Genomic DNA, 22,500 nt, shown 5'->3' on the forward strand with positions numbered 1-22,500 from the left:
GAATTCATGCTGAGATGAACTTACTGGGAACTTTTCTATGATGCTTTGTACAAAGATGAAGGTCGTGAGAGAACACCTGCCTTATGTGGACACAGCCATGCACATTATCCCTAGCACAGTAAATGAACATTTGAGTAGTTATAAATAAATAAGGCAATTCCAGTTATTTTCTTACATCAGAAGAAAATTTGCTTCATAGTATGTGGTGCTTAAAGGAGATGGGGCTCTTATTTAGCATTTGGGAATGTCCTTTCCATTTGCAGGACTTCGCTGCATTATGCATGTGCCCACAACCATCCAGACGTGGTGACACTATTATTAGAAAATAATTCCAGCATTAACATCCGGGATGATGAAGGCTGCACACCCTTGATTAAGGTAGCTATTGGCCATCTGTTTTGACATGAAATGGATAGAGGTTGTCCTTGTTTGGTTTCTCTTGCTGTGATAAAACACTGACCAAAAACAACTCAGGAAAGGAAGTGGTTATTTGGCTTACATTTACACATCACAGATCATTCTCAAGGGGAACCAGGGCAGGAGCTCAAATCAGGAACTGGAGGGAAGAACTGAACTGGAGTTCACAGGAGAATGCAGCTTTTCCATGGCTTCTACCAAGCCTTGCTCAGGTGTTTACTTTTTGTTGTTGTTGTTGTTTTTGTTTTTTAACAAAATTGAGGACTTTGTCCCAGGCATGCCCCAACTCCTAAAACCTAGACTTTCCTACTTCTATCTCAATTTAAAATTAAAAAAAAAAAAAAAAGTCCACATAGTTAACCAGAGGCCAGTCTGATAGAGGCATTTCCTCAAGTGAGAATCTTTGTAGGTGTGTTAAGCCTGTGTTACACTGGCAAAAAGAAAAACAAACAAACAAACAAACAAAACCAACCTACAAACAAAAAACCTAACCAAACAACTAATCTCTGCACTGCAACAACGAACCAGCACAGAGCCTGAATTCTTAGAATATCTAGGTGTGTTGGCAGAATCCTTAAACTCTACCACTGGGAAAGAGATGTGGTGGGGAGATTATAAAGTTAGGCAAGCAAGCCTGGGGGTTCTTGAAAGACCTTGTGTCTAAAGAGAGTGATAATATGCAGAAGTGGAACTCTATGTTTTATTTTAGGGAAACTATTCAGTGCAATGGTAGAAAACATCTCTCTTGACTTCCTTGAATTTAAGATGTATTTCTTTGTACAATTTTACAGGCCACCCAACGAGACAATGTGGATTGTGCTTCCGTATTGCTCACCCACAATGCGGATCCAAATCTGATAGATTCCAGTGGGAACACAGCCTTCCACCATGCTATATCCAGGGGTAACATAAGGATTGTAAAAATGCTCCTTGAGCACAACGTAGACATTGAAGCCAAAACAGAGGTAAAGATCACTCAACTTCATTCCCAGGGCACCTCTAGCAGTGACACGCACATCTATTTTCTACACACAGAAGCTCATGCATTTTCACTGTATCTGTTCAGTGGAACCCTTTTATTTTCACCAAATATGTTTTTTCATATTTTTGGTAGTTCATTCAAAAAAATAGTGTATTTTGTCTCAGAATTGGCCTTGATTTTAAAATTCAAAAATAAAGGATTTAGGACCACACAAACATCACATACGCACAGACAATAAAATTAATTCATTTCAAGTTAAGTGATTGTAGAATAAATAGAAATGTGTTGATGCAAAGAAGGTACTGATATGTGTTTGGCTTAGGATAAGGGTAGACTGGAAAACGAGAGAGGTAACAGGCAAATGAAGAAATTTGGTCACTGGAGAAAATATGCCAAAAAAGTTATTTAAGGTTTAAAAAGTTTTGATGTACATGGGAGAGGCTGTCAAGCTTCTGAGATAAATTCTTAGTTTAGAAAAGAAATATATTTGAAATACAGGTTGAGAAACTCTGCCCCAGACCCCTCCTGAGCACACTCCTTCAACAGGGGCATAGCACAGTGTACTCTGTATTCTGGGCTGTGGCAATGGAGGCCCCACTCCACGGAGCTAAGAAGATTGCAATCCTTGAGTGTTTGGGGAGAGTTCTGGAAGGGAGCCCTGTTATAGGCAGTGTTGGACAGGGAAAAGGTGTGTCAAAGGGAAAAGACAGCTGTGTGTGGGAAAGTGCAGCAGGTGTTGTAGGATGAATGATCCCTTGTGACTCTTTTCTTGTCTACTTATCTTCACAAAATCGTTGATGAGCAGATTGTTGAGAAACAAGTAGTTTTGTAAAATGCATTATTTTTTTCCTTTATAGTATGGCTTGACACCATTGCAACTTGCAACATTTGAACAGAAACCTGAAATGGTAGAATTTTTAGCAGCAAAGTGTGCAAAAAGGTACAGTTTCTTCCTTTCTTCAATCTTAGTGCTGCTCTTGAGGGTGACAATTGCTTAAGTCAGGAGTATTAAAATGATAGAGAGATTGCAAGAAACTCAGAGGCACATAGTTAGGAAGCTTAGCACACATGAAGTGGGAGCTGGAAAAGAGACAGTTTCACCACAACAAAGAACAGCATGCACTAGGGATCACTGCCTAGTTCAGGAGTTCACCTCATGAGCCATCCACCAAGCCAAAGGATAACAAAGATCGGTTGCTGCTCCACAGCCATTGTATTTTTACTTTTGAAAGTGTTTGTCACTGAATTAAGAGCCATAGGTGTCTATGGCAAGTGTTCTACCATGATAAACACCCACAGTCCCTAAGTCTGAAAACTTATAACCTGTGACCTCAAAGATGACAGCATAAGCCATTTCTTTAGAATTATACCATACGTAATCACAGGTACCAAGCAGTGTTTCCAAATGATGTTTGAGTCTTGAAATGTCCAAGTCAGCAGAAAACTACCTTTCACTGGGAGATGTTCTTAAACTGTCCTAGCACAGGTACCCAGCAACTTTGGTGATTCGGCAGTTCAAGACATTTTTCTTCCCCATTTCAGATGGAGCTTTCATAGTGGATATATAAGTAGTTCATTTCTTTCCGCAGAGTCTACTACTTTAATTAGCGTTATAAATCTTGCACTGAATTCTGTGAATATATAGCTCTGAAAGAGTTTGCTCTTACAATGCCACATGCTTTTTCCATATGGAATACATCTGTTTATGCTGAAATTTTCTGTTTAGTAGACATGTATATCTGTTGTTTATGTTGAGCCATTATTTCCAAATAACAGTTCTTTCTGTGATTTAAGACACATTTCAAAACTTTAATGATTTCTGTAAAAATTTAATTTAATTTTTTTCTTATGTTTACATCTAGCTCAGTGACCCCCTCCTGGTCACCCAGTCCCACAGTCTCTCCCTGCCCCTCCTCCACTTCACCTCTGAGCAGTTTGGGACTCCCTGTATGTCCAAACCCTGGCACTTCGTCTCTCTCTGAGGACAGAAAAAGTAGCTCAGCTAGAAGAATAAAACTGAGGTAGGATGAACAGCTTTTTTTGATACCCCAATTCCAGTTGATTGGGACCCATGTGAAGACCTAGCTGCCCCTCTGCTACATAGGTGCTCGGAGATATCCGTCCAACCCATGTTTGTTCTTTGTTTAATGGTTCCATCTCTGAGTGCCCTGAGGGTTCACGTTATTTGATTCTGGTGGTTGGTCATTCTCTGGAGTTCCTATCTCATTCAGGCCTGGAATCCTTCCTTTTAGACTTCCATAAGTGTCTACAGCCAAACCAACCTGAGCATGCCCAATCTTGTCTTTAATTCTTTTTAGTGTGTGTGTGTGTGTGTGTTTGTGTGTTTGCGTGCGCGTGCACTTTTGTTTGTGTTTTAATTAAGAGCTAAGTATTCCTCATATTTTCTCTTGAGAAAAGGTGGGAGGAGAGCAGTCAGCAATCATAGTCAATTGCTGAAAAGTGAATTCAACGTTTTGTCTAGTCTTGTTGGCCCATGGATTGCATCCCAGAACTTGGGAAGGAGGACATGAACAGATTTCTGTGAGTTAAGGCCAACATGCTCCATAGAGCAGTTTTCAGACCAGCATGGATACATAGTGAGATCCTGATTCAAAAAAATGTTGTTTGTAAACATCTAAAGTAAGATACAGAAGGGACACAAATATAAAGTACTTAAAACACTTGCTAAATATTTTTCTTATGAATAGCACAATAATGCTAACTTTAAAATCTATGTCACAGTACTGGATCGTCAGCTCAGAGAACTGAAGTGAAGCATGTCAGGTTCAATGAAGGTAAGGTTTTTATAGTGAATATAAATATGGTATATAGTAGCCAGTCCTATTACCCTAAAGAAGAGTAGAGATTAAGCTTCTTTCCCACTGATTCCAGAAAAGGCAGCTCAACTAGCAGAAAGGAATCCAAATGCAGACAACAGTGTGAAGCGGTCCTCCCTTCAGTTTATAGAGAACCCACATGAAGACCAAGCTGCACATCTCCTACATATGGGGAGGGGGTCTATGTGCAGCCCATGCATGCTCTTTGATTGGTGGTTCAATCTCTGTGAGCCCTCATGGGCCCAGGCTACTTGATTGTGTAGGTTTTCTTGTGGTGTCCCTGACCCCTCAGTCACAATGTTCTCCTTTGAGTTCAATGTCCTTCCCCAACTCTTCCACAAGACTCTCCAAACTCCCCTTGATGTTTGTCTGTGGTTCTGTACATTTGTTTCCATCCTCTGCTGGATGAAGCCTCTTAGAAGTGTTATCCTAGGTTCCTGTCTACAAGCATAGCAGAACATCATTAATGGTGTCAAAGCCTGGCTCTCTCCCACAGTGTGGGTCTCAAATTGGGCCAGTTATTGGGTGGCGATTCCCTTAATCTCTGTTCCATTGTAATCCCTGAATATCTTGTAGGTAGGATAAATTTTGGGTTGATGTTTTTGTGAGGGCATTGGTATTCCCCTCCTTCCACTGGAAGTCCCTTCTGGCTACAGGAGAAGATTGCTTAGGGCTCCATATCACCTGCTGCTAGTTGACTCACCCCTATAGATTCCTAAGAGCCCCCACAGTCCCTGGTCTTTGTTTCATCACAGAGGTGCCTCTCCTCAGGTATCTCTTCTCCCTGATACCACACTACTCTTGCTCCCCACCTTAGTTCCCTCTCCATCTCCCACAAATTTCCCTCCCTAAATCAAATCCTAATGTCTATTTTATTTTCCCTTCTGAGTGAGAATCAAGCATTTTCCTTTTGTGCCCTCGTGTTTTAGCTTCTTTAAGTCTGTGGATCTTAGCATGATTATCCTGTACTATGTCTGAAAAAGTACTCATTCTAAGTGAGTACATACCATGCCTGTGTTTCTGGGTTTGGATTACATCACTCCAGATGATATTTTCAAAGCCTACCCATTTGCCTGCAAATTTCATGGATTCCTTGTTTTAAGCAGTGGAATGATATTTCACTGTGTAGGTATACCACATTTTCTTCATCTATTTTTCAGTTAAAGTCCATCTTGGTTGTTTCCTGTTTCTGGCTATGACAAATAAAGGTTTTATTAACAGAGTTGAGCAACAGTTATTGAGATGGTATGGTGGAACATCATTTGGGTATATGCCCATGAGTGATATAGCTGTGTCTTGAGGTAGAACTATTCCTAATTTTCAGAAAACAACAACAACAACAACAGCAACAAAACCTGCCAAATTACTTTTCTTTTTTTTTCTTTTTTTTTATACTTAAGAATCTAATTTTATATTATCATTTTATTTATTTATTATTACGTATTTTCCTCAATTACATTTAGAATGCTATCCCAAAATTCCCCCATACCCTCCCCACCACTTCCCTACCCACCCATTCCCATTTTTTGGCCCTGGCATTCCCCTGTACAGGGGCATATAACGTTTGTGTGTCCAATGGGCCTCTCTTTCCAGTGATGGCCGACCAGGCCATCTTTTGATACATATGCAGCTAGAGTCAAGAGCTCCAGGGTACTAGTTAGTTCATAATGTTGTTGCACCTGCAGGGTTGCAGACCTCTTTAGCTCCTCGGATACTTTCTCTAACTCATCCATTGGGGGCCCTGTGCTCCATCCAATAGCTGACTGTGAGCATCCACTTATGTGTTTGCTAGGCCCCGGCCTAGTCTCACAAGAGTCAGCTATATCAGGGTCCTTTCAGCCAACGCTTGCCAGTGTATGCAATGGTGTCATCGTTTGGAGGCTAATTAGGGGATGGATCCCTGGATATGGCAGTCTCTAGATGGTCCATCCTTTTGTCTCAGCTCCAAACATTGTCTCTGTGACTCTTTCCATGGGTGATTGTTTCCAATTCTAAGAAGGTGCAAAGTGTCCACACTTTGGTCTTCGTTCTTCTTCAGTTTCATGTGTTTTGAAAATTGTATCTTATATCTCGAGTATACTAAGTTTCTGGGCTAATATCCACTTATCAGTGAGTACATATCATTTGAGTTCTTTTGTGATTATGTTACCTCACTCAGGATGATGCCCTCCAGGTCCATCCATTTGCCTAGGAATTTCAGAAATTCATTCTTATTAATAGCTGAGTAGTACTCCATTGTGTAAATGTACCACATTTTTTGTATCCATTCCTCTGTTGAGGGGCATCAGGGTTCTTTCCAGCTTCTGGCTATTATAAATAAGGCTGCTATGACCATAGTGGAGCATGTGTCCTTCTTACCGGTTGGAACATCTTCTGGATATATGCCCAGGAGAGGTATTGCACTATGCTCCGGTAGTACTATGTCCAATTTTCTGAGGAGCTGCCAGACTGATTTCCAGAGTGGTAGTACAAGCTTGCAATCCCACCAACAATGGAGGAGTGTTCCTCTTTCTCCACATCCACGCCAGCATCTGCTGTCACCTGAATTTTTGATCTTAGCCATTCTGACTGGTGTGAGATGGAATCTCAGGGTTGTTTTGATTTGCATTTCTCTGATGATTAAGGATGCTGAGCATTTTTTCAGGTGCTTCTCAGCCATTCAGTATTCCTCAGGTGAGAATTCTTTGTTCAGCTCTGAGTTCCATTTTTTAATGGGGTTATTTGATTTTCTGGAGTCCAATTCTTGAGTTCTTTATATATATTGGATATTAGTCCCCTATCTGATTTAGGAGAGGTAAAGGTCCTTTCCCAATCTGTTGGTGGCCTTTTTGTCTTATTGATGGTGTCTTTTGCCTTACAGAAGCTTTGCAGTTTCATGAGGTCCCATTTGTCAATTCTCGATCTTATAGCACAAGCCTGTTCTATTCAGAAATTTTTCCCCTGTGGCCATATCTTCAAGGCTTTTCCCCACTTTCTCCTCTATAAGTTTCAGTGTCTCTGGTTTTATGTGGAGTTCCTTGATCCACTTAGATTTGACCTTAGTACAAGGAGATAGGAATGGATCGATTTGCATTCTTCTACATGTTAACAACCAGTTGTCCCAGCACCATTTGTTGAAAATGCTGTCTTTCTTCTACTTGATGGTTTTAGCTCCCTTCTCGAAGATCAAGTGACCATAGGTGTGTGGGTTCATTTCTGGGTATTCAATTCTATTCCATTGGTCTACTTGTCTGTCTCTATACCAGTACCATGCAGTTTTTATTACAGTTGCTCTGTAGTAAAGCTTTAGGTTAGGCATGGTGATTCCACCAGAGGTTCTTTCATCCTTGAGAAGAGTTTTTGCTATCCTAGGTTTTTTGTTATTCCAGATGAATTTGCAGATTGCTCTTTCTGATTCGTTAATAATTGAGTTGGAATTTTGATGGGGATTGCTTTGAATCTGTAGATTGCTTTTAGCAAGATAACCATTTTTACAATGTTGATCCTGCCAATCCATGAGTATGGGAGATCTTTCCATCTTCTGAGATCTTCTTTAATTTCTTTCTTCAGAGACTTGCAGTTCTTATCATACAGATCTTTCATTTCCTTAGTTAGAGTCACGCCAATGTATTTTATATTAATTGTGACTACTGAGAAGGGTTTTGTTTCCCTAATTTCTTTCTCAGCCTATTTATCCTTTGTGTAGAGAAAGGCCATTGACTTTTTTGAGTTAATTTTATATCCAGCTACTTCACCGAAGCTGTTTATCAGTTTTAGGCGTTCTCTGGTGGAATTTTTAGGGTCACTCTGGCTAGGACTTCAAGTACTATGTTGAAGAGGTAGGGAGAAAGTGGGCAGCCTTGTCTAGTCCCTGATTTTAGTGGGATTGCTTCTAGCTTCTCACCATTTACTTTGATGTTGGTTACTGGTTTGCTGTAGATTGCTTTTATCATGTTTAAGTGTGGGCCTTGAATTCCTGATCTTTCCAAGACTTTTATCATGAATGGGTGTTGGATCTTGTCAAATGCTTTTTCTGCATCTAACGAGATGATCATGTGGTTTTTGTCTTTGAATTTGTTTTTATAATGGATTACGTTGATGGATTTCTGTATATTAAACCATCCCTGGATCCCTGGAATAAAACCTACTTGGTCAGGATGGATGATTGCTTTAATGTGTTCTTGGATTCAGTCAGCGAGAATTTTATTGAGTATTTTTACATCGATATTCATAAGGGAAATTGGTCTGAAGTTCTCTATCTTTGTTGGATCTTTCTGTGGTTTAGGTATCAGAGTAATTGTGGCTTCATAGAATGAGTTGGGTAGAGTACCTTCTACTTCTATTTTGTGGAATAGTTTGTGCAGAACTGGATTAGATCTTCTTTAAAGGTCTGATAGAACTCTACACTAAACCCATCTGGTCCTGGGCTTTTTTTTTTTTTTTTTTTTTTTTTTTTTTGCTGGTAGACTATTAATGACTGCTTCTATTTCTTTAGGGGTTATGGGTCTGTTTATATCGGTAACTTGATCCTGATTTAATTTTGGTACCTGGTATCTGTCTAGAAATTTGTCCATTTCTTCCAGGTTTTCCAGTTTTGTTGGGTATAGCCTTTTGTAGAAGGAGCTGATGGTGTTTTAGATTTCTTCAGGATCTGTTGTTATGTCTCCCTTTTCATTTTCATTTCTGATTTTGTTAATTAGGATGCTGTCCCTGTGCCCTCTAGTGAGTCTAGCTAAGAGTTTATCTATCTTGTTGATTTTCTCAAAGAACCAACTCCTCATTTGATTAATTCTTTGAATAGTTCTTCTTGTTTACACTTGGTTGATTTCGCCCTTGCGTTCTGATGATGGTGAGTGGTCTTGATTTCTGTTAGTAGGATTCTTTCGTTTGCCTTTCGCCATCTGGTATTCTCTGGAGCTAGTTGTTATAGTTGTCTCTGGTTAGAGCTTGTTCCTCAGGTGATTATTTTAGCCTCTATCAGCAGATCTGGGAGACTAGCTCTATCCTTAGTTTCAGTGGTCAGAGTACTCTCTGCAGGCAAGCTCTCCTCTTGCATTGCAGGTGTCCAGATATCTGGTGTTCGAAACTGCCTCCTGGCAGGAGTTGTGTTCCACTCATCAGAAGTCTTAAGATCCCATGGAGGGTCCTGTGAGGACCTTGGGGGTGTCCAGAAACTCCGCGCACAAGGAACTCCACTGCTGGAGTGAACCGGAAGGGACTTGTGCCCCTGATCAGGCCGGGTTATCTCCTTCCTTAATTAATGCAGTCTCAGGTCCCGAGCGATTGGATTGGAGCAGACACTGTGTTCCACTCACCAGAGGTCTTAGGATCCCGTGGGGAATCCTGTGTGGTTCCTTGGGGGTGTCCCCCAAATTACTTTTCAAAAGGGGTTGTAAACATGTGCCCTCCCACCAGCAATAGAAGAGTGTTCCCCTTGCCCAATATTCTTACCAGCTTGTGCTGTCACTCCAGGTTTTGATTTTAGCCATTCTGACTGGTGTAAGGTGGATTCTTCGAGTCCTTCTGATTTTCATTTCACTGAGGACTGAAGACTTTGAACATTCAGGTGTTTCTCAAACTTCTGAGATTCCTCTGTTTAATTCTCTGTTTAGCTATTTACCCCATTTTTAAATTGATTTATGAGTTCCTAACTTCTTGTGTTCTTTATATATTTTGGACTTTAGTTCTCTCTCAAGTGTAGGGTTGGTGGGTATCTTTTCCCAATATGTAGGCTTCCATTTTTTCCTATTGACAATGTCCTTTGTCTTGCAGAAGTTTTTCAGTTTCATGAGTCCCTATGTTTCAAGTATTGATCTTAGAGCCTGAGACATTGGTGTTCTGTTCAGAAAATTGTCTACTGAACCAATGTATCAAGGATATTTCCCACCTTGTCTCCTAGCAAATTTAGTGTATCTGGTTTAGTGGTCTAGAGGTCTTTGGTGCCTGTGAACTCAAGTTTTGTGCTGGGGGATAAATATAGGTCTATATGCATTCATCCTCTTGTAGACGTCCAGTTAGACCTGCAACATTTGTTGAAGATATTTTCTTTCTTTTTTTCCATTGTATGACTTTTATGTCAAAATCAAGTGTTGGTGGGTGTGTGACTTATTTCTGGGTCTTCGATTTGATTCCACTGACCAACTTGTTCATTTCCATAGGTATACCATGCAGTTTTTATTCTGATTGCTCTGTGGTACGTCTTGAGACCAGGGATGATGATACATCCAGGAATTATTTTATTGTATATAGTCATCTTGCAATTTTTGTTTTTGATAGGAAGCTAAGAATTGCTGTTTCTCATTCTGTAAGTAATTGTGTTGGAATTTTGGTGGGAAATGTACTTGGTGGGAAGATGGTTTTGGTAAAGTGGCTATTTTCACCATGTTAATCCTGTCCATCCATGAGCACAGGAGATCTTTCCATCTTCAGATGTTTTCTTCAACTTCTTTTTCAGGGAATTGAAGTTTTTGGTAGACATGTCTCTCAGTAGGTTGGTTAGAGTTATACTGAGATATTTTAGATCATCTGTGGCTATTGTGAAAGGTTTCATTTCTTGTCCCTTTTATCTTTTGTATAAAGGAGGGCTACTGATTTCTTTGGGTCAATTTTTTTTATTCAGTCATTTTGCTGTAGGTGTTTATCACCTTTAGTGTAGGCATTCTTTGGTAGATTGTTTGAGGTCTCTTATGTATGTGGCCAGCGTTGTTTAGTCTCTTAAGTTTCTCTCCATTTAAGTTGTTGGCTATTGACTTGTCATATTTTGATTAGATGTGCAAATTTTATCACTGAAATCTCCAAGACTTTCAACATGAAGGGGTGTTTGATTTTATCAAAGTTTTTTTTTTCACCATGCAATGTGACAAGCATGTGAATTATGTCCCAAACCCCAACCCCTGCCACCTGCGGATATCCCTTCATTCTCATGGACATCAGGTCATCTCCCCTGTGTCTCCGTACATCTGATACTGAAACACCCCATTTCCCTGACCATCCCCACTCCCACCTAGTTCTCTCCTTCCATTTTGCTCCTATGACTATTTTATTCTCTGTTCTAAGTCAGGTTCAAACAACTTTGTTTGGTCCTTACCCCTTGTTTATCTCCTTTTGGTCTGTGGAATATGGTATGGTTATCCTGTAATTTATTACTAATATCCATTTATAAGTAAATACAAACCATCCATGTTTCGGATCTGGGTTACTTCATTCAGGATGATAATCTCAAGTTCTATCCTTCTGCCTGCAAAATTCATTATGTCTTTACTATTAATAGTTGAATAGAATTTCATTGTATACACATACCACATTCTCTTTTGCCATTTTTAAAGAATAATTTTTATTTTTAAAATTCTATGTGCACATGTGACCCTTGAAGCCAGAGGAAGGCATTCTCCTAGAGTTGGAGTTTTAGAGACAGTACTGAGAACTGAACTGCAGTCCTCTGGAAGAGCACTGGGTGTGCTTAACTGTTGAGCTGTGTCTCCGGACTACAATTCTTATATATATTTTTTAATTTAATCCAATTGTTTTCAGTCATTCACATTATTTTTTGAATTTACTTATTTATTTTCTTTATCTGCATTTCAAACTTTATCCTCTTTCCTCATTTCGCCTCCACCACCACCACCCCAATCCCATCCCTCCTCCCCCTGCCCACTAACCCACCGACTACTGCTTCCCTGTCCTGGCATTCCCCTACACTGGGGCCCATCACAAGCCCAAGGGCCTCTCCTCTCCTTGATGTCCCACAAGTCCATTCTCTGTTACATATGCGGCTGGAGCCATGAGTCCCACCATGTGTACTATTTGGTTGGTGGTTTAGTCCCTGGGAGCTCTGGAGTTACTGGTTGGTTCATATTGTTGTTCCTCCTATGGAGCTGCCAACTCCTTCAGCTCCTTGTGTCCTTTCTTAGCTCCTCCATTGGAGACCCTGTGCTCAGTCCAATGGTTGGTTGTGTGCATTTACCTCTGTATTTGTCAGACACTGCAGAGCCTCTCAGGAGGCAGCTCTATCAGGCTCCTGTCAGCAAGCACTTGTTGGCATCCACAATAGTGTCTGGGTTTGGTAATTGTATATGGGCTGGATTCCCTGATGGGACAGTAACTGGATGGCGTTTCCTTCAGGTTCTGCTCCAAACATTGTCTCTGTATCTCCTCCCATGGGTATTTTGATCCCTCTTCTAAGAAGAACTGACGTAGTCACACTGTGGTCTTCATTCTTCTTGAGCTTCATGTATTCTGTGAATTGTATCTTGGGTATTCTGAACTTCTAGGCTAATATCCAATTATCAGTGAGTACATACCATGTGTGTTCTTTTGTGATTGGGTTACCTCACTCAGGATAATATTTACTAGTTCCATTCATTTGACTAAGAACTTCATGTATTCACCCTTTTTAATGGCTGAGTAGTAGTCCATTGTGTAAATGTACCACACTTTGTGTATCCATTTCTCTTTTGAAGGACATTTGGGTTCTTTCCAGCTTCTGACTACTATAAATAAGGCTGCTATGAATGTAATGGAGAATGTGTCCCTATTATGAGTTGGAGCATCTTCTGGGTATATACACAGGAGTGATATTGCTGAGTCCTCTGATTAGTACTATGTCCAATTTTCTGAGGAATCACCAAACTGATTTCCAGAGTGGGTGTACCAGTTTTCAATCCCACCAGCAATGGTGGAATGTTCCTCTTTCTTCACATCCTCACCAACAACTGCTCTCCCCTGAGTTTCTGATCTTAGCCATTCTGAACGGTTCTCAGGAGTCTAACATCTTGAGTTCTTAGTATACATTGGATACTAGCCCTCTATCAGCTGTAGAATTAGTAAAGATCTTTTCCCAATCTGTTGATTGCTGTTTTGTCCTATTGACAGTGTCTTTTGCCTTACAGAAGCTTAGCAATTTTATGAGGTCCCATTTGTCAATTCTCAAACTTACAGCACAAGCCATTGCTGTCCTATTGAGGAATTTTTTCCCCCTGTGCCCATATCTTCGATGCTTTTCCCCACTTTCTCCTCTATAAGTTTCAGTGTCTCTGGTTTTATGTGGATTTCCTTGATCCACTTAGACTTGAGGAGATACGGAGATTAGAATGGATCAATTCGCATTTTTCTACATGATAAGAGCCAGTTGTGCCAGCACCATTTGTTGAAAATGCTGTCTTTTTTCCACTGGATCGTTTTAGCTCCAATGTCAAAGATCCAGTGGCCATAGGTGTTTGGGTTCATTTCTAGGTCTTTAGTTCTATTCCATTGGTCTACCTGTCTGTTGCTATCCCAGTACCAGGCAGTTTTTATAACAATTGTTCTGTAGTACAGCTTTAGGTCAGGCATGGTGATTCCACCAGAGATTCTTTTATCACTGAGAAGACTTTTTGCTATCCTAGGTTTTTTGTTATTCTAGGTGAATTTGCAAATTGCCCTTTCTAACTCAGTGAAGATTTCAGTTGGAATTTTGATGGGGATTGCATTGAATCTGTAGATTGCTTTAGGCAGGATAGCCATTTTGACTATATTAATCCTGCCAATGAGCATGGTAGATCTCTCCATCTTCTGGGATTTATCATCCTTTGAAGGACTGGATTTATGGAATCATATTCTGTAAATGTGTTTTTGTCATGGAATACCTTGGTTTCTCAATCTATGGGAATTGAGATTTTTATTGGGTATTGTACCCTGGGCTGGCATTTGTGTTCTCTTAGGGTCTATATGACATAAGCCCAGGATCTTGTGGCTTTCATATTCTTTGGCGAGAAGTCTGGTGTAATTCTGATAGTTATGCATTTATATATTACTTGACCATTTTCCCTTACTGCTTTTAATATTCTTTCTTTGTTTTATGCATTTGGTGTTTTGATTATTATATGACAGGTGGAATTTTTTTTTCTGGTCCAATCTACTTGGAGTTCTGTAGGCTTCTTGTATGTCCATGGTCATCTCTTTCTTTTGATTAAGTAAGTTTTCTTCTATAGTTTTGTTGAAGATATTTACTGGCCCTTTAAATTGGGGGTCTTCACTCTATTCTATACCTATTATCCTTAGGTGTGGTCTTCTCATTTTTTCCTGGATTTCCTGGATGTTTTGGCTTAGGAGTTTTGTTGTTGTTGTTGTTGTTGTTTTGTTTTGCATTTTGCATTGTCTTTGACTGTTGTGTTAATGATTTCTATGGTCTTCTGCACCTGAGATTCTCCCTTCTATCTCTTGTATTTTGTTGGTGTTGCTTGCATCTATAACTCCTGACCTCTTTCCTAGGTTTTCTATCTCCAGAGCTGTCTCCCTTTGTGGTATCTTTTTTTGTTTCTACTTCTATTTTTGGATCCTGGGTGGTTTTGTTCAATTCCTTTGCCTGTTTGTTTGTTTCCATGTAATGATTTAAGGGAATTTTGTGTTTTTTCTTTAAGTTCTTTTACCTGTTTTCCGATGTTCTCTTGTATTTCTTTAAGGGACTTATTTATTTCCTCCTGAAAGTCCTCTAACAGCATCATGAGATGTGATTTTCAATCCAAATCTTGCTTTTCCGGTATGTTGGGGTATCCAGGACTTGCTCTTGTGTGAGAACTGGATCCTGATGATGCCATGTAACCTTTTTTCTGTTGGTTAGGTACTTGGGCTTGCCTTTTGCCATCTGGTTATCTGGGGTGTTAGTTGGTCTTGCTGTCTCTGGGTTGAGCTTGTCCCTCCTGTGGGCCTGTAAGTCTGTGTCAGCACTTCTGGGAGACCAGCTCACCCTGGCAGGGCCCATGCACAGAGGGCCGTGGAACAGCCCCAGCTCCTGGGTGCAGATGGAGGCAGAAAGAACACTGTCTCATCTGTTCTACTGCTTGTGCACTGCTAGCTTTGTGCCCCCCAACCCCCATTAGCACCTTTAAAAGTAGGATTTAAGTTGTAAATGTGGGGATTCAGAATTGAGAAGTCATCTTGGTGTGTTTTTCTTTGATGAGTGTGAAATATCCTTCCCTATCTCTTTTGATTCATTTTGGTTGAAAGTCTCTTTTATTTAGATATTACAATTGCTCCTTAGCTTTCATCCTGAGTACCTTTTCTTGGGAAAACTTTTTACAGTCCTTCATTCTTAGGTAATATCTCTGTATGTTTGCCAAGGTATGTTTCTTGCATGAAGCAGAATGATAGATCCTGACTTCATATCCAGTCTGTCAGCTTATATCTTTTTATTGTGGAAAATGACTTTACTGGTGTTGAGAGCTACCAATAACCAATGATTTTTAATTCCTGTTATTTTGATGTATGTGGAGGGAAGATGATTATGTGTTGAGAACACCAATGAAGTTGGTGTTTTGTAAGCTTTTTCTACGTTGGTAGGCATTCTTTCTTTAGTTTGGGTGAATTTTCTTTTATGATTTTGTTGAAAATATTTCCTTGTCCTTCGAGCTGGTAGTCTCTTGACTTGTTGTTTATTCCCATTATTCATAAAAAGATTTTTTTAGAGTGTCACAGATTACCTGAATACTTTGAGTCAGAAATTGTTTTAGGTTTAACATTTTCTTTTGTTATATCATCTATGCCTGAGATCATCTCTTCCATTATTTTTGCTCTGTTGGCTGTGCTTCTGTCTCTGTTGTCCTTCTTAGGTTTTCCATCTCCAAGGTTCCCTGAGTTTGTATTTTCTTTACTGCTTCATTTACCATTTGTAGATATTGGATTGTTTTATTCATTTTCTTCACCTGTTTGATTCTATTTTCCTGTATACTTAAGGGATTTATTAATTTCCCCATTTAAAGGCCTCTATCATCTTCATAAGACTGGATTTAAAGACATTTTACTGTGCTTTGATTGTGTTAGGATATCCAGAGCTTGCTATAGTAGAATACCTGGGCTGTGGATATGTCATATTGATTTAGTTCTCTTTGATTGTGTTCTTATGTTGGCCTTTAGCCAACTGGTTATCCCGGGTAGTTTCTGTCACAGGCGTCCTGAGGTGGGCTGCCTTTGCCTGGACATTGGAAATCAGGTGACAGTGTATGTCTCCAGGAAACTGGGCAGAGCAGTGGATGTTCCTGCTGCAGCAGGCCTGCTTAATGTGGGTTTAATTGTAGCCAAAGACTGGCACTCAGGGGAGAACATCTTTAAGATCAGCTCTGGACTTTACTCTTTTTAGGGGAGGGGTTGAGACACGGTCTCACTAAATATAGCTCTGTTTGTCCAGGGAGTCACAGTTTCTCCATCTGCTTTTGCCTCCTAAGTGTTGAGATTCAAATTGTGTGCCACCAGACTCAATCTATAATTCTTTCCAGAACCATTAGCCTAGAGTTAAAAAGAATCACAAGAAGTTATTTTTGAAACAGTTGTTTATTCTGGTCAGGATTGTCCTCGCTATCAGACTGTGAGAGTTCATTTAGGATCATTACAAATGTGTATGTGTGTATATTGTTAGGCATTAATGTTTGATAAATTATTGTCGTCTTCAATTTGAAATATACAGGGAATGAATATTTCTATGCAAAGTAATTTGCTAAAAGTGGATATTTACTCTTGAATAGTCTCTAGATTGGTCTCATAGAAATTGATACTAACAATGATTCTGATCATTTTTATATGTAATGTTTTTCTATAGTTGTAATAAGATATATTTTGTTTTTCTTTTCAGAAGTCTTATACTTTAAAGAGGAAAGGCCTTTGTCCTGGTAAGGTTTAACAATTCATTAGTAGTAGGTAAATTCAAAAATAAGAAGCAAATTCTTGTTGTGAGTACTTTGAGACCTGTGTCTTACAAGTCCCACAATATTATGAATATATTTTTTAGCTTGGAAACTTGCTCAGTGTAGTTCATAGGAACATGAACACGATAGTCACCCACCATTTCCAAGAACCAACTCTGAAGTTTGGAAAAAGAGCCTCCTGGGATTAGCTATGCATATGGATGTCCATCTAAGATTCACTGGTTTTTCAAAGCCTTACTGGATTCAGTTCGTGAACTAAGACCCACACTAGGAGCTATCATTTCAGGCATTTCTCTTGTCTGAGAGTTTACATAATTTAGGATGATTCTCAGTTGTCAGTCATCACTACAGGATGCCAACAAATTTCTTTCCACTTCTGACAGAGCTTTACTTTACATGCAAAGGACCTTTTTTGTCAGGTGTAGCATCTTTCATAGCTGTTAGAAGACACCCATGTCTTCCAGAATGTTCCATCCATCAATGATCTGTTCACATGATCTGTTTTCCACCGGAATGATTCCTTTGACTCTCAATTGATTATCTGAATGACAGTGTAACTAATAATTATCTCTCTATAAAGAGGGCATTTGTCTTCCACATCAGTTAGACATGACCATAGAGTTGAAGGCCCATCCACTCCTGTCCAGGATGCTAGGTTAGACACTGGTTTGATAGAAAATGAAAAGTTGTATTTCAAGGTAATTCTGTGCTCATTAGGATTCATTACTTCCACAAGAGAGGACAATTATATTGTCCTCTTTATTTGTGCTATGTATCAACAAACATTTTCAAAACATTATTAAATAGCTTACTGAATCCATGTTTGAAAATTCCCAAAATCATCAAAGGTAATGTTGAAAGTGAAGATTCAAAAATCTTCAGTACTTAAAACTCTTCAGAAACTCCTTGAAAAATACACATGTTGACTTCTATTTGGAATCCTAAACGGTTCCACAGTAAAACTGCAAGTGTCAACTAAATTTTATTGTGCTTTGCTCTTGTTACTATCTTATTATGTTCCTAGAAATGCTTGTTTGGAATAGAAACAAGCAGACTACGATATCAGGACTCAGTCATACATGAGAACAGAAGGAGCAGCTTGAACATTATGAAAGCTGTGGTGGGTTGTTTAGAGTTCTAGAAATCTACTTGATGATGCACAAAGCATCCTCTTGTGTGGTAACATCATAATCAATGAAATATGCACAAAGTATCATGAGAGAAGTACTTTGCCCTTCCAGGAGCAAAGACTGAAATTGAGTGAATACATTAAAAACAAAAAATCTGTAAGCTGTTAAAACAAAGGCTGAAGAGGTACTAGTATGTATGCATGTGTGCACGCGTGCTTGTCTGTATCTGTGAGTGGTTTTGTAGGGCTATATTTTGTATGCTAACTTCTCCCATATGAGGAGAAGTTGTAAGGAAAGTGTCCCCAAATGTAATCAACTAGTTGAAGAACAAGTTAATAGATTTTATTGGTTTGTTATGTAGCATAAATTGGGAAATCAAACAACAAAGAATTCAAATTCTTTGATTAATTTTTATATGAATATTAAAATAACATTCTTAAAATATGCCACAGTGAAGCAAGACCACCAGGACAGCTTAAATCTATCTTGAAAAACACTGTCCAGTATAATACAGGTAAGTTTAAGAGTAAGTACTCTATTGATTCTATCCCAATCATAAAAAGAATTTTGTTCCTGCTAGAATAGAAACTAAGGAAATCAAATATGCCAATAGTAGTTATAGCCTTTCTTAATTTGCTGCCAAACATTTTTAGGATTCAGGTTTATTTAGGAATTGTTTCAAAGAAATTTCAAATTCAAATTGTATCACCTGAAATATGTTTGTTTATTTAAAATGAACTACTGATGCATGTAGTATCTTTTTAGAAGTAAAGATTTTTCACCTATTCTACAATGTAGATCCTCTCTAGTTACATAACAGCAAGTTGACTTTGGTATGAAATGAATTTTTACTTAAGTTTTATAATTGATATATATTACTGACTGCATGTTGTTGTATGTGTATCGGTGTCCATAAAATGTGGTTATGTTAAGCAAACAAAAATAGAGTATTAAATTACTTTCACTGTATTTTGAGGACTTAATGTCATAAGGGCACTCTGGATTTTTTTCCATCATAGAATTTCTGAATTTCCACTCATTCGATAATTTATACATTGTCTTCTGGTTATTTTTATTTGTCTTCCATTTAATGTGAATATCCTGATACAATAAATAACTGGCTCAATAGGAACTTTTAAAAAACTGACTGCTGTGTGAGTTTTGTTGGTAGTGCTGTGGAATGAGAACTGCCATTCTCAGTATTCTATGCAACAGCCTCCATATGGGCTACTCTGACAGCACCTTTTCCCTGTAGTTCTATTAGTTACCAAATATATAGTGATACTTGGTTTACATGCTACAAGACATAATTTGCAGAAAAAACTGCCACAGTAGGAGGAAGGTTGAGAAAATCCTATCATCCTGTAGTGCATAGCATGGAAGGGCCCATTGGTTCAGTCTGAATATGATTCTCACAGTGGGAGAAATACCACACAGTTTATGCTTTCAGCAACTGTCACCACAGCATCTCTCGCACCTACTTTGCCTTTGTAAAACACCAGCCAGAGAATAGTGTAGAGGAATCTAAATGGCTCTCTTCACATAAGCATAGGATGAAATACTATTAGTGTAATGTGGGTGAGTTTCTTTTAAGTTATTTTAGCATTAGAGTTTTCTTCTGGTGATAAGGATTGACAGAGGCCCCATACATGTGTAGCATAAGGTCCTCCAGAGGTTCACTTTCTCAGCCCATTTCTTGTTTGGGACAAAGGCTGTGCTCTGGCCATGGGCAATGTCCAGCAGGGTACTGTGGAGTTTTACATATTGCAAAGGAAGTAAACAAGAATTGTTTATTTGTTAGCTTGTTTGCTGAGCAGGCTTTTTCCATATAGTGAAACCTGAGTCACTCAATGGTTTATATGCAGAAATAAATAAAAAAACGTTTCATGTGAGGCATTAGTCCCTTGGAATTACTGCTTCATTGTGTCTTCCATGCTTCTCTCTGGAGTAATACTTCAGTTTGCATAGCTACTAAGGGGGTCTTTCCAGCAGCTCATGCGATGGGAAGCAATGGAAGTTGATGCTGAGCTTCTTTGCATTGCACATGAGCTAGGGACCAGTGCTAGAACTGAGGGCCTTTAGGATCTTCCTCAGAAGATCTAGAGTAGAGTAACACACTGATCTCTCTAGAGCTTTATCACACTTGCAGCTGGAAATCCTTTGCAAAGGGCTTTGGGTCTCCTGTATTTGGCTATGTTGCATAGCCATAGACTGAGCTTCCCTGTTGTAGGAATGGATATTTCCCCTCAGTGAAGAAAGTTCAAGTCAATACTTGGAGAAGTCCCTTCACTTCTGTCCAAGATGAGTTTGCTCACTTAGAGTTGTGCCAGCATCCCTAGGGCAGAGACAGAAAGCAGCAATGGCAACACAATTCACTGTGGAATAACACTTCAGGCTAAGATGACACTTTTTGTGTCTGATAGGGCTCAGGATTGTAGGTATTTTGCACAATTAATTATAAATAGTAACTTTAGATAAAATTTTCTTTTTTTATTTTAAAAATACAAGAATGAAGAAAGGAAGAGTTCTAGTATATTTATTGCTTACAAATCAATATTCATCTTAAAAGCTTTTCATAAATGGTGTCAAAGCATATCAGGTCACAAAAATATTTGCTTCAGCACTGGCTACCATTGTTTAAAGACAAATTTTGCCTCCCTCTTTTGTAGTTAATGAGAAAATTACAAGAAGAACATCACTGTGGTAAGAATGTAGTGTGCAGTTTATAATATATTAATCTGTAGAAAATATGAAATTCAGAGCCTGACACTGTCTTTGCCTCTGTGTAAGACAATTTCAGCTCTTTACTTTTCTATAATCACAAGCTGAATAATTATTTATAGAGCAAACCATGTTGAAATTACTGATGATATCTCTCATGCAGCATGAAATGCTGAAAAGGATCCATAGCTAGGTCGAAGATCCAATGGATAAAGTGCTTGCTATTCATGTGTGAGAATGAGAGTTTGGATACCCAGAATCCACATGAGGTCTGACAGTCTCATGTGCTGCTGTATGCTGGGGCCCTTATGGTGAGACTGGAGGTGGTGTCAGAGAATCCCTAAAGTTTACTGGATAGTTAGCCTGGGGTTTTTCTCCATGAACAAGAGATCCAGCCACACATCTAATGTTGAAAGAAGGTTGCATATTTGCATTCTAATGGCTCCCTGACAAACCTCCCATTGTTGTTTTTAGGTGTTCAAAAGCAGAAGATGTCAGGTATACTTCCTGTATCAAGGTAAAATGCTTCTCTGTGAAATCAAGTCTCTTATGAATTGTCTTAATTCAGCAGTAGTCTAACTATCCCAGTTTTATATGGAAAAGGTGATTCAGAGAAAACCATATTGTAGATGTGGATCTTTCTATCAATTGCAAGTGAGCAGTAAGTCCTTATGGGTAGTAGTGGCCCAACATGAGAATGGACTCAAGAGACATAGGGAGAGAAGACTGAGTGCAGTTCTCACATAATAGAAGGTGTTTGATGTTTGACAAAGTAATGTTTGCAGAAATGAATACACATTAGACTGATTTAAAAATGTGACCGTGATAATAGACCAGAATACCATTTAGTAAGTCCAGATATTTCAATGATCCAGCAATCTCCAAAGTGCCTTTACCCCCAGCAGAATGCTCATAAGTTTTATCTACCCTTGGGCACTCCTATTTCAGGATCATATATGAGAGCCTCTCTTTGGTTTCTCTCTTTCATCTGTTTTTAGACTGAGAAGAAATTGTGGATATTTAGCAATTATGTTCATCAAATTTGCCTTATGAAGAGATTAGAGCATTTTCTATTTGATTCTTATAAGGATATGTTGAAAGTTCTTCATCTAGTTAAACAATAACTGTCCTTCCCCAGTTAGCCAGCATTTCTAGAAGCAGATAGTCAATTGCTATATACATCCATATACGTTCTTCTTTTTTCTTATTTTTGAAATATACATGTATATTCTTTGTGCCATATTCAAACACTTAAAATATTGTAGTATTTTATTTAGATACATCCATATTCAGAATGAGGCTACTTAATCACTATGAGATACTGGAGTTTAGGAAACTTGTTTCTGTATAACCTCTAGCCCTAGAGTGAGGGGATGTGTGACTGATAAGTGACATTTTAATGATTTTTGAATGTGACTAAGTGATCCAATGTGTTTCTATAAAGTAGTTCCACAGGTACTATGATAAGGATAGCAGTGGCAATTTAACTGGCATTTATTTAAAATGGTAAACTGTGCATTTTGTTCCCCCCAGCAATGGAGGAGAAAGAATGCCAAAAGAGGTTTTAGCAATATTAATGATCATCTTATATAAGATGGAGAAAATTGGGCACATAATGAATTAAGCTTAGTCTCAACCCGGAAGAACAATATCCTGTTTCTCATTTCATGATTTTCTCTTAATCTATTTTAGCCTAAATATTTTTACATCTTGATGATATCCTAGCAATTTGAAAATAGATAAGCGTATTAGAAAATATT

At 38.8% G+C, this 22,500-nt stretch overlaps 1 protein-coding gene across 1 annotated transcript in view; it reads left to right on the forward strand.

Annotated features, from left to right (window-relative positions):
* Positions 1–249: 249 nt before the first annotated feature.
* Positions 250–22,500, forward strand: part of 9530057J20Rik (RIKEN cDNA 9530057J20 gene) — a 31,953-nt gene continuing 9,702 nt past the window's right edge. Inside the window, exons 1-9 of the mRNA XM_030243910.1 lie at positions 250–378; positions 1,209–1,382; positions 2,257–2,339; positions 3,262–3,420; positions 4,142–4,194; positions 16,817–16,853; positions 18,472–18,533; positions 20,689–20,722; positions 21,215–21,257. Of these exons, the coding sequence (XP_030099770.1) occupies positions 1,341–1,382; positions 2,257–2,339; positions 3,262–3,420; positions 4,142–4,194; positions 16,817–16,853; positions 18,472–18,533; positions 20,689–20,722; positions 21,215–21,257 (513 nt within the window). The 5' untranslated portion in view covers positions 250–378; positions 1,209–1,340. The remainder of the gene's footprint in view (positions 379–1,208; positions 1,383–2,256; positions 2,340–3,261; positions 3,421–4,141; positions 4,195–16,816; positions 16,854–18,471; positions 18,534–20,688; positions 20,723–21,214; positions 21,258–22,500) is intronic.

The sequence above is a fragment of the Mus musculus genome, chromosome 8 (genome assembly GCF_000001635.26).
Source record: "Mus musculus strain C57BL/6J chromosome 8, GRCm38.p6 C57BL/6J".
In the NCBI taxonomy this organism is placed as follows: Eukaryota; Metazoa; Chordata; class Mammalia; order Rodentia; family Muridae; genus Mus; species Mus musculus.